The sequence below is a fragment of the Mytilus edulis genome, chromosome 2, assembly GCF_963676685.1.
Source record: "Mytilus edulis chromosome 2, xbMytEdul2.2, whole genome shotgun sequence".
Taxonomy (NCBI): domain Eukaryota; kingdom Metazoa; phylum Mollusca; class Bivalvia; order Mytilida; family Mytilidae; genus Mytilus; species Mytilus edulis.
The window spans coordinates 68,712,981-68,726,195 of record NC_092345.1 but is presented as its reverse complement, the minus strand read 5'-3'; the positions used below and the strand labels follow the sequence as shown (position 1 = coordinate 68,726,195).

Genomic DNA, 13,215 nt, shown 5'->3' with positions numbered 1-13,215 from the left:
TTAAAAATGACTATGCCTATTTCATGCTGTGTCTCTACATGCTTTAAAAAAAGCCATCCTTGATTTGTTATTTTCTAACAGTGCATTGTTTAAGAATTATGCTATTACAAATTTGTTGATTAGTTGTGTTAGATGGAAAGACAATATTCCTGTATCAATTTAATACAGAAAAAAAACCGGTTTATGCTATGAAGAGTTGAATAGGGATCGCAGTTCAATATAGTAGAACAAGAACAATTTCTGCAATATCTAAGTTATAACTATTTAAACCACTGGGTCGATGCCACTGCTGGTGGACGTTTCGTCCCCGAGGGTATCATCATCCATGGATTCAGCACTTCGGTGTTGACATGAATATCAATTATATGCTCATTTTGATAAATTTCCTGTTACAAAACTTTGAATTTTTCGAAAAACTAAGGAAGTTCGTATCCCAGGTATAGACTACTTTAGTCGTATTTGGCACAATTTTTTAGAATTTGTGGTCCTCAATGCTCTTTAACTTTGTACTTGTTTGGCTCTATAACTATTTTGATCTGAGCGTCATTGATGAGTCTTATGTAGACGAAACGCGCGTCTGGCGTATTAAATTATAATCCTGGTACTTTTGATAACTATTACAAAGATTAAAGCTTATAAATTAGTACTAGATAAGAACCAATGTGCCCAAGAAATGTAAAAAAAAAGTTTGTCAAATTATAATTCAAATTCTTAGAAACATTAAACTTTGTCAAAATCCAATTCAATTTCCAAGACCTATCCAAAATGTAAGATATTGTTATTGAGTTCTTTTAAAGATTTATCTGTGTCCTAACAATCACTCCCTAACTTTAGAAACCTAATCAAAATGACATTGATCAGTTCTCTTATTAGATATTTGCTTATGGTTTGTTAAAGAATGTATGTTTTGAAAGGTGAAGATCCCGTTTGAAGTTGTTTCAGTGTGTAATACCTATTTTTGACCTTAGTCCTTTTAAAAGATATTTCTCCATTTATACATATGGAGCAGAATCTTCTTAGCCTTCCGAAACAACTGCGATCACTCTGGTTGTAGATTGCTTTCGTGTTTCTAAGTCTTTAGATTTCTATGTTGTGTTATGAAGACTGTTGTTTGTCTTTGTCTCGTTTTTTCGTTTTGCTTTGATATTTTGTCATCGACTTATGAGTCTGAATACAACTTTTGTATCTACCGCTTCTCTTTATATAATACTGACTATGTCGAACTAATTGCTGTTGCATAATGGTTTAAGCAAGTAGATAACAACATACGAAAAATGTCAGTCGGGATCATATGTAATTGTGGTCTATTTTTGTAGTTTTTGATTAGACTATAATTAGCAGTATTTCATCAGGTATCACTCTAACAACTAAATTGCTTAATATACATTTTTGAATGCTGTTGGTTTGTCGTACAAACAAAGACCAAATGCGAAAGGACCAATCCATAATTTCTAAATATCTATTTAAATCTGTTTTTAAGTAAAGACTAATAAAACACCATTGTCGCGTGTCAGGAGGAGGGAGAGAAAAGGGAAATTAAAAATCGGAAATGTTAATTCACTAAAATCTTAAAGCCTTCTGTTATCTTATTAAATTTTCAAATCTTTTTGGTGAGAGAATATAAACATTTCATTATGGTTTAACGATATAAAAAACATATTTAAACAGAATTAAATATAATTAGTTTCAGAATTTAGTTGAATGCTTGTTTTGTTATAGATCCAGTTTCAGGGTTAGAACGGTACGGCATATAACCATCAACAAACGATTGTTCTTCTTAAAACTGGTGACATTTTTTACATACCAAGGTCTTTGATAGATTTTTCATCGATTATTTAAGATGAAATTCTTAAACATTTTTTATGAGTTTGATAACTTTGAAATCGGTTAATAATTTCATTTAAAAATTTATATGTTCATTATTGGTTGTATCAAGATGTTAAATAGAAATATATGAATATGGAATATATTTATGAAATACATTTACTTACTTTGTGAAAATGAAACAGGTTGTTCCTTTACTCCTTATAATGAAATCAAGCCCATATCGTTATTGCATTCATCTATGAATCGTTAGTTTCTATCAACTTTACAACTAGTTCTCAATTAGTTCCAACTAAGACTTACTAATAGTGTTAGTGTGTAAGCATTTACTAGACGGTGTTAATTAATTGCTCTTTAAGATTTCAAGAGGACAAAATCTAGGTCTGTCTAGACTAGAAGAAAAAAGAGCTATCCTTCTTTTACTTAACAGTTTTATATAAAAAACTGATTACTAGTAACGTATTAATAGTCCTATTTTAGGAATAAAACAATAACAAAAATAGATTCCCAGGATGTAGGATTCAATTGTCTTGTCATAAAATCTCGCGAATTCATGAAAATGTTGTTAAATATTATTGATATAGCCATTAAATAGCATGACCAATACCCAAGATCATTAGGTGTGTAGAGTAACCAATGAAAACACAGCTTACAAGGAATAATTTGACAGCTACTGTAAAATTGTTAACAACATCCTTGTACCTGTCGTGTTTTGTTTATTATATCGAAATATAATATGTTGCACTAAATTGATACAATAAATTATGCACTCTAAGGTTCAACGGAATTTTATACATCTGACATCAAAAATATTTTGAATATATTAAGATCAATAATGAGTATCCACACCTATATTTTATGGTTGATATATCATAATAGACATGAAGCCATCCTTTGTGGGAAGAAGGTTATGGTTAGCTAAAGTGGTGCGAGTCAAAACTGTTGTAATGCATACTTGTAGCATAATTATTTTGAGAACGCTTTTTGTTAAGTTACTTATATGTATGTAAATGTTACACTGCATTGTATAGATAAAGCAATAGTAACTATGATAATTTCATTTTTGTACAAAATAGTTGTCACATTTTGGTCTGATTGTGGGCGTTTGTATAAATGCATATGCAATGCTTTAAAGCAAGTTTAAGGAGGTAGACCTAGGTTAAGGGAGATAACTCTTTAAATCAGTCAAGCGTTTGTATAAGTCAAGTTCACCAATGTATTTTAAGCATTTACCTGAAACATATTGAAAATAATCTATGTAACCTAGAAGCTTAGAATATGTTTTTGAAAATGGTTGACACAAGCGTACTGATGATTTTAAGAGTTATTTCCCTTAACCTAGGTCTACCACCGTAAGTTCACGATACTATATTTGAAGATGATTACAGCAACATTAGTTAATGAGTATTTATTTAACTGCGTAGAGTTTAGTCGTCGGTCTGATAAGGGTTGATGACTCAAAGATATCTACTTACAATGTGGTAAGAAATGGAAATGGATGTTAATAAAGTTGAAGATTTGCCACGCCGTAAAGGGTTCATACCATTTGCAAAATGTATGTAAAGAAATGACTTTGCATCACTAGGAAAATAACAATCGATCACTAATGAATTAAAAGGTAATCATTTTGAGAGATTTGTCTTGGAATTTATAAAGACATTGTTCTTTATACATTAAAGTTCGATACAGTCATTTGTTATTTTCTATTTTAGAGATAGACAACAAAAATGATCCTACATTATCCGATGGTTTCCGTATTGATGTCATTCAAATGCTCGCGTAAACAATATAAAGTTTCTATATTAAATGAAGAAATAACGATGAATAAAAAAGTGTTTTACCATGCTTTTTAGTAGAAAGACTTCGATAATCCGTTTATGGTACTGTTTTACTTGAACTTACATGTTTTCAAAGTTTGCAAACAAATGTTATGCCGTATAAATACGCATCAAGCTAGTTTACCATAATGAAAATGTTCATAACATTATTTCGTCAACTCTTTAAAACATTAACCTTTATTATATAATATAATTATTCAAGGTTAAATTAAAGAAAAGTTATTAACTAATGTTTCATGATAATATTTTCGAGTGTTAAATATTTTACATTTTCTGAAACAATAATTCTATTGAACCAAAAAATGATGAAAAAGATTTTAATAGATAGCTTAGATTTGTTTTTTTTGTTGTTGTTTTTTTTTTGGAGGGGGGGGGGGATTCTTAATATTTCTTGCAAAAATTAGTTTACGTGTGGGAGGCTATTTTCTGGGTTTAAAGTTAATCCGGTTGTGTAATACATGTACTTGTCAATGATCCGAATAGGTATTGAATGTAAACTTGAAACTGTTAACAGAATTAGCGGAAGTACCTAGAATTGTCAAAATTCATTTTTGTACATTCAGCAGAGTGTACTTTGAACCCTAGACTTTTAACAATATATACATGAACCAAATGAATATTGGATTTTGTAAAAAAAAAAAAAAAGTATACGATTGTTTTCAAATTAAACATATATTTATATTAAGAACCTTTATTTGACATAATGAAAAGAGAGAAGTGAAAAAATCACTTTAGCTGTCTTACAACAGAAGTTTATATTGATTATTTACCATTCGGTTTAAATTCATTTTATATTTTATATGTTCTTTCTGTTATAAACGGTTTAGTAATTTTTTAAAATAAATATGTAAAATATAACTACATGTAGCCTTTACATTTTCTTTGGTTTATACGTTGAAATATAAATAAAAAAGTAGCCTATACATTTTCTTTGGTTTATTCGTTGAAATATAAAAAAGTAGCCTATACATTTTCTTTGGTTTATTCGTTGAAATATAAAAAAAATATATTATTATAGTGCACTCACTTAGTTTTCCTTTTGTTATACCTTACTTTTGAATATATGCTATGCATATTCTCAATCTTAGCTAAAACAAAATAAACAATTTCTTTCATTTTGGTATAAAATAGTGATTTTAATGTGAGAGAAAAAAAGAAGCATTATTTTACGTAATTTATGACGTGTTATTAAACTATAAACTAAAATTAAGATATCAAATTATACAGTCTGGTGTTACTAAAGATTTTGAATTGCCATTCGATATCTCTCAGAATTTTTGTTACAAATCCTTACAAAATAAGTTCCAACAATCCCTGGAAGTCAGTTAACATAATTTCCCTCTTTTCTTTAATGTTACAGTATAAGTCGGGTGATTTAAGTCGGGTTGGATTAAGTGAAATATTAAAATGTAAAACAACAAAAATACCGATAATCAAAACGGAAAGTCTTTTATCAGAAAGCAAAATCAACAGCCCAAACACATCAAACGAACAAAAAGCAACAATGTACATGTTATATATTATAATACCGTAATGACAGATACACATAATTGCCCAATTATTTATTTTTCTTATTTTTTTTTATTTTTTTTAAATATGAGTAACATACCAATTTAGTTGTGGATCTCAATACAAGCGAGCGTTGAAGTTGGGTAGAAATTATCATATGTATGAATCTGCCATAATATACTATAAAATTTTATTGGATAGTGATAGAACATATCGAAATTTTATATATACAAGTAAAGTACTGCTAAAAGATGTCCATGAAGTAAACAGTAACAAGTTTAGATTTAAGTTAACATTACTTCTGTATTCTTTTGCCAGATAAAAATTTAAACGAAACACTTTAAATGAAGATTAATGAATTAAAGTGACGCTAAACATAGTATTCGTATACCATTACAGGACACCCAAAAAAGTAAAATGTCGTAAACACAAATGCAACTCTGTTTCACTATTATCAAACTTAACTCTTCAGATTGGTTTTGGTGACTTTCTTAACAAATAGACTTGAGTAACAATACGTTGATGAAGTTGGGTGACATTGCAAATCATACTCCGACAATACTTTGTAAATGTATACTTAAAATTTCTAATATTATTATAGCGATAATATATTTTATTAACTTCATTGTTATTAAACGTGTAAAAATATAATCTAACAAATGAAAGTGAATGTGATCAGCGTTTCGTAAAATGTATAACAAGGAACAGTTTATATCTTCATATTTTTGATGCGCAAATAAATGACAAAAAGTGTGAATATATTAACTATTTTCTAATACTGCAGTTAAAAATCAAGCAGCACTAAATTATCAAAATTCAAAATTCATTCACGATAGGCCACATTCTCAAACAATATATATTTATTAATGTTATTTATGACATTTACGGTACCAATTTTTCTGCACCAGATGCGCTTTTCGGCAATAAATGTTTCTTAGGTCATGTCCGAGGCTAAAATATTTTAAAATACAAATCTTAATAAAAAAAAACAAAGAGCTAAAACAAAGAAAAAAGGACAACAGAAATGAAACCAAAGCCGGGCAAGCCTTGCATTAAGGAGATATATTACTTGATTTTAACAATTTTCAAACGTTTGTTATACCAAATTTTAATAACACAATATCCATATTTTCATTACTTAATAGGTGTTAATACAGAATTATCGACAATGGGTGATTTGTTGGAATATTATAATATCTTATACATACCCGTATCATGTTAGTATCCATTTGACAAATTCCTAATAATTATCTGTTTTTCAATGTAATATTTGTAGTTATTAACTTTCACCATGTTACAATGTTTCTCAATTAATATCAATTGACTCTACCCCCAAATTGATACTCCCCCGCTTACGTGGATATAGCCATACCAAAAATACAGTCTATGACAAAGTCACGGCAAAAACTTTATTTTTAATAAAAGTTAAATGCCATGCTAAAATATTTATCACAAATGTACTATCCCGATGGTGTCACAACCAGTTTAATCAGCCAGTAGGGAATGAATTATCACTACTGGGGCTGGCGTTACTGTATTTTTTGCCCTTCGGTTCATCTCTTGATTAATTAGATCAGTCGATATGAATGTTTTAGGTAATGAGACATTTTATTGGAAGGTGATAATTAGTATATGAGTGTGATAATAATTGGTTTCATAGGATATTGTGTATATGAAGTTGTTTTAGACAAAATTAAACCACAATAATATGGTATTGGACATTTGAAGGCTAATTGGGTATGATAAGTATCGTGTAGATTAGAAAACTGTCGTTAGCTCGTATAAAATTAATAAGAGTGCATGACAATTGACTTCAGGGTTCCAAAGTCTACTTGATTATATCGGACCAAACTTACAGGAAATTCTGTGCATCGTCATGAAACAGGGTTACAATTTAATACAATGACAGACACTTCACATTATACTTTTTTCTTTGATTTATTCAGAAATTGAATGTTTTATTGTATATGTTGATTTCTCTAGTTTTAAAAGATTCAGATTAAGTTTTGAAATACATTGAAAAGTAATAAAGGTACATGTATAAAGAAAATATAATAACTTTTACGCTATGCACCAATTGAATTTTGGATCCCAATTATTATCACGTTGGACAATTATATCTGTTTATGTTGTTAACATAGGTTTGTCAATATAATGAAACTGTAAACAATTATCATATAAGTGGGAGGTTTAGCTAATTATCAAACAAGATTTAACCCACCATTTGCCTCGGAATATTACTGGACATGTAATAAGTCAGGAAGATGACATTTGTTTTCCAAACTTACAGGAAATTCTGTGCATCGTCCTGAAACAGGGTTACAATTTAATACAATGACAGACACTTCACATTATACTTTTTTCTTTAATTTATTCAGAAATTGAATGTTTTATTGTATATGTTGATTTCTCTAGTTTTAAGATTCAAATTAAGTTTTGAAATACATTGAAAAGTAATAAAGGTACATGTATAAAGAAAATATAATAACTTTTACGCTATGCACCAATTGAATTTTGGATCCCAATTATTATCACGTTGGACAATTATATAGACAATAATAGGGCATTGACTTGACATATCAACGATATAAGGATGAGGCTTAGAAACGGGGAAATGCGAGGCTGTGCCGAGCATTTTCCCCGTTTCGGGCCGAATCCTTATATCGTTGATATGTCAAGTCAATGCACTATTATTGTCTTTATACTGCAATCTAAAAAAAAAAAAATTTTCTAGTGTTGTTTATTGTGTTAATGTTATTTTTTTTAATTTAAATATTGGGAAAATTCCCCTTTAAAAGGGCCTCATATCACACAGACGGAGAAATATAAAACACGATGAATTGTACATCATGACCGCAATCAATGGTGAACGAATTCGTTGCAGACTAAAATATCAACAATAAACATAAAACATAATGATGTATAGGTTGCAAACAAAAAAATATTAAAAAGTGAAATATAAAGGCAACAGTAGTATACCGCTGTTCAAAACTCATAAATCCATGGACAAAAAACAAAATCGGGATAACAAACTAAAACCGAGGGAAACGCATTAAATATGTTTTCCCGAAAATTGCAAAAGAAACAAGTTTGAGTCGTTAAACGCATCGTTGTTTACATTGAAAACAAGAACAGGTTGAAGAGGTCGTATGGATAATTAAACATAATTTCGACAATTTCTATTTAAATATTCATGAGGAAAAGTGATATCAGGTCAGTGACTGTATATGACATAGAAATATACGCCCAACGCATTTTGACTGCTCAAATTGAACGAGTTCAGTATAAATCTGTTTATGTTGTTAACATAGGTTTGTCAATATAATGAAACTGTAAACAATTATCATATAAGTGGGAGGTTTAGCTAATTATCAAACAAGATTTAACCCACCATTTGCCTCGGAATATTACTGGACATGTAATAAGTCAGGAAGATGACATTTGTTTTCCTTTTCGTTCCATTGGTTGATATATTAGAGCGTTTTAATTTGTCAAGTGTTATAGACTTTTCCATTTTAAATTTATCTCACGAGTGAAATGTATTTTATTTATAATTTAAATAGTATACACTTGATCATGGAAACATTTAGAAGGATAGTTTACTTCGTAAGCTTGTAATGCTTAGGCATCGGTATTTTCTAATGTTAATTTTATGACTTGTAATTACTTTTGATAAAATTCAGATGTAGTATGACCAACCAGAGATCAAAGGACGATGTACATTGTAGTGAAACAACTAAAGGACACCGACTAGCCTTCGACATAATAATCCATTAATTCCGGTAAATTGCAAATGTGAAAATATTCAAAAGAAAAAAAAAGGCCCGAAGTATGCAACAAAATATTACACACAAGCAATACAACATTAAGCGACAACCATTGAATTACAAGTTTCGGACTTTGGACAAGCACAAAGAAGGATATATTGTTAAAATACTTTTTAGCGCTCAACGATCCCCTTACCTTGGACAGTGGGGTTTAGCACAAACCATTAACAAAAAATATATCAGAAAGATTCGACCTCTAACATTGGAACTTAAAACGTATATGCAGTTGGGGCAAAAAAAACAAGCAAACAAAAACAACACAAGTTACGATTCATGATTTGCCTTCTGTTTTTAATCAAGCGCCACTAATGAATCTTGTTTAGACGTAACGAGTGACATGCTTGTATTCTTGATGGTTTTAATTTTTTTTTTTTAATCGCTAGGTTTTAATAACTTTTCAGAAATGTTTTATTCAAAAGAGAACTAAGTAATGGCTATTAAAGCTAAATTTACAGAAGTCTATATACAACGTATTCATAAATTTTAGAATGACATAATGTATGTATTAAAATTTCCATCTTTTATGCTTATATTTTTTATTTATGAAAGAATTAGGTAAAAGTTTTTATCATTTTGTGATATGGAAATCCCGAATATGATTATTAACTACTTACAAATATAACGTTAAATGCTAATTAAAAACACCTATAATATACCAAATTGGGTATGCATACTGAACGATTAAGGATGTATGAAATTTATAAAGTATTATTAAATTCTTTTTAATATCAAAGAGTAAAATCACAACAAAATCAGAAACGGAAAGTCCCTGATCAAATGACAAAATAAAAAAGCTCAAACACATCAAACAAATGGACAACAAGTGTCATATTCCTGACTTGGAACAGTCATTTTCTTATGTAGAAAATGGTGGATTAAAAAAGAAGTAGAAACAAATCAAATAGAATATTAAATCTAATCTCGACAGAATCAAAGTATGTTTATACATAGTATCTTCTAGCAGTTAATGTCAGCCATATGATTGTAATGAGTAGAACTAAAAGAAAACTATATTCTTAAAATACTTTTTTGTTTCCTATCTGGAATTAATGAAATAATAATGAAATAATGGAATAAGAATTCCTTCTAACACGTAGGCTAAATATCAGATGAAGTATGCATGCGTTCCGTGTATACATTTGGTACGATCTTAGTCTATAGGTCCTTTTTTTGGCATTCGTGACTTTTTTACACGACATTTTTATCAAAAAAAGCTTTTCTCGTCAAAAGTGAAGTGCTCAGCCATTGGAAACATTTCCGTTTTGATAATGTATTTCTAACATAGGATCTGTGTTGTGTTCAGTATTAGATTAAATAAAATACAGCAAAAATAAAGAAGCTAAAACCAAAACAGGTGCGCAATGAACCATAGTCACGACACAGACTGTTGTTGTTTATGATGACGTTTAATGTTACTTTGCAATGGTTGTTCTGATTAAGTATAAAAGATTAACGTGTACCAGTTGAATGATTGCGAATGTCAAAATAATGATAATTTGATCATTAAGTCTTTACAAATTATAATTTGTACTAGACAAAACAACATAGATACATAGATACATACACACAAATCTTAAATTATTTTTATTTGCCAGGGAAACGGTTTTAGAAATATAAAGGCAATAACAGTATACCGCTTTTTAATAGTCATAAATCTATTCAACTGAAACAACTCCTGATCAAGAACCAAACCTAAGAGAAACATCAACTATAAATGATGGGCGAATGATACCAGAGATACTTTCAAAAACTTAGTATACTCTATGGTATGTTGAGAGTTCAGAATTGGGAAGCTGAAATCATCAGTTTTATCTTAAAGTTTTGTTTTCAACCGACCCTCATTGTCAATTTCTAGATGAAATTCAAGATATGAGACAGACTAAACTGTATCTGTTATTTATCTTACCTCCTATACATTTCCAGGAATATGATTGGTTAACAGCGTCCGCGTGCAAACCGTGTATATTTGATATTAGGTTAGTAGGGAGGTGGGGCTTATCTCATACACAGTTAGTAGTGGAGTTACGTCCCTTTATATTCCTTATTAGGCAAGAAGGGGGCGGGGCTTATTTCATACACGGTTAGTAATGGTGTTATGTCCCTTTATAAAAAACAAAACGGTACTGTGAAAAAAAATCTTAAAAGTTCCAACAGACGACGAAATTGATGATTAAGATTGAAACAAATTCATAAAACACATTTAAACCTTACAAGTCGTTATTGTTGGCATCTGTTTTTGTAGGATCAATGGAAATATTTTCTTAGTGCTAACAGTATTGAAGACTTGCTCATTTTGAGAATCACTAGTCTTTATTTCACATGTTAAGATAGTCGGTAAGATAAATTCGTTACATAGTGTGTTAGTGACGTAATACGGTATATATGGGGTCAGTAAATTCAGTATGGGGATTCGAGCTTCGCTCTCACCCCATAAGGAATTTACTGACCCCATATATACCGTATTAGGTCACTAGCACACTATGTAACTAATAATCTCCTATCGATAGTTCGATTGGATAGAGATGTTCAACATGGTGAGAAAACATCATCTATATATCGGAAAGTAAAGTTAATGGATATCGCTTACTTCTCTTCTTTCTTCTTAAGAAGTTCATGTATGAAGTCAGCCTCTCAATAATAAAGGAACAAGTCGACAAGAAGAGTGGCACAGTTGGTTCTAATTTGAATACCGATAGTTTGTTGAAAAAAAACCATGTCCTCTAAACGTAACAAATATGTTGTCGATCAAGAAATTAATCATCAAAGATAATGTCAGTTTCATAGTATTTTTTGTTTGAATCAGAGTGATTTTCTACAAAGTAGGATTTATCCTTTTTTTAGACAAGATATATGCATCTCCGTTGGTCATTGTTTTTATTTGCAAAAGGTAATACCAACTCTTTGAATTTACTTTTTAGTTTGGAATGGGGAATACTTGTGGGTAGTGTAGAAAATTCAAATGTATAAATAATATTGCAATATGAGACAGTCTTAGATTGCATGTACTCTTAAAGATCTTTGGAATTTTCAGTATCCATAAGAGAAAACGAAATGCAAAGAAACGGACCATGAGATAACAATTGCCATATCACTGACTTGGTACTTGACATTTTCAGAAAACGTTTACTTTACCGAGTTTTTACAGATAGATATTAAGAGTATGGTGGGAATTTTCTCAGGAACGTTAACTTAATACTTCATATATCAATTTAAAATTGAACAGATTGCAGAGCTATATCATAAGTATATAGCAATAAAAAGATATGTCGGTTAGGTTGAATGAGACGGCATTCTGGCTTAAAAACAAAGCTAAAGTCCCCATGCAGAGGTCAACTTACAGGTGTGCAGTTTGTTAATCTTTAAAAGTGTACCAATTCACAGTTGTAAATAAATTCCGCTCAGAGACTATAAAAAATCTTAAATCACTTCCAAATTATCCCATTAACAAACGCATTAAGATATTACAAAAGAAATCTGCTTTTAATGTTCCTGCTTTGAACATGCACATACACATGAATAGCTTATTAAACTTGTTTTATGATATCTTAAACCCTCTGCTTTATATTAATTTTAGTATAACTTACGGTAAAATTTGTTATGAGTAATTTTGTTTTCGTTTTATCTGAAACTTATTTTTATCGCTTAGAATAACTGTATCTAAGATTGGATTTATTAACTTTCGGTTTTTTTCCCTATTAGATTATAATGTTTTTGAGTATTATAATCTTAAATCGAAAGTTTATTACTGTTTTCTATAGAAAAGCGTTAAAATGTGTTTAATACTTCATTAATGACTTACCATTGTGTGAATACTATGAGTTGTCTGCATTAATCCAAATTTATTACGATTATCCATTAAACGTAAAATACTTGTTACCTTGTAAACAAGAACACCATTTTAATTATCTTTCAGCACAGTTAATATAAATCCATACTTTATTTTACTATATTTTTGAAACAGCTACATTACCAACTGATTAACTACCAATAAAATATCTTATTACTGTATATGATAGATATAGATAACAGATCATTACCTCAAAACTATAATTTTGGTAAAGAACTCAATATATTTTTGGTGACATAAAATTTGGAAAATGATAAAGTTTGAATATTATATTCATAATATTTGAATTTATAAATGTTACGCGACAGCTCAATTTACAAAACGTTATGTTTTCCTTTATGAAAATTTACTATAAAATTCTCATTATAAT

At 29.6% G+C, this 13,215-nt stretch overlaps 1 protein-coding gene across 2 annotated transcripts in view; it reads right to left on the bottom strand.

Annotated features, from left to right (window-relative positions):
- The window catches only part of LOC139512759 (uncharacterized), a 47,456-nt gene extending 34,509 nt beyond the window's left edge, over positions 1 to 12,947 (bottom strand). The window contains exon 1 of one of the 2 annotated variants that reach the window (XM_071300629.1): positions 12,798 to 12,947. In XM_071300629.1, coding sequence (XP_071156730.1) covers positions 12,798 to 12,854 — 57 coding nt within the window. In that variant the 5' untranslated portion in view covers positions 12,855 to 12,947. Of the gene's footprint in view, positions 1 to 6,379; positions 6,583 to 12,797 lie in introns of those variants that run through there. The other variant, XM_071300630.1, reaches the window with a different exon arrangement.
- Positions 12,948 to 13,215: the final 268 nt, after the last annotated feature.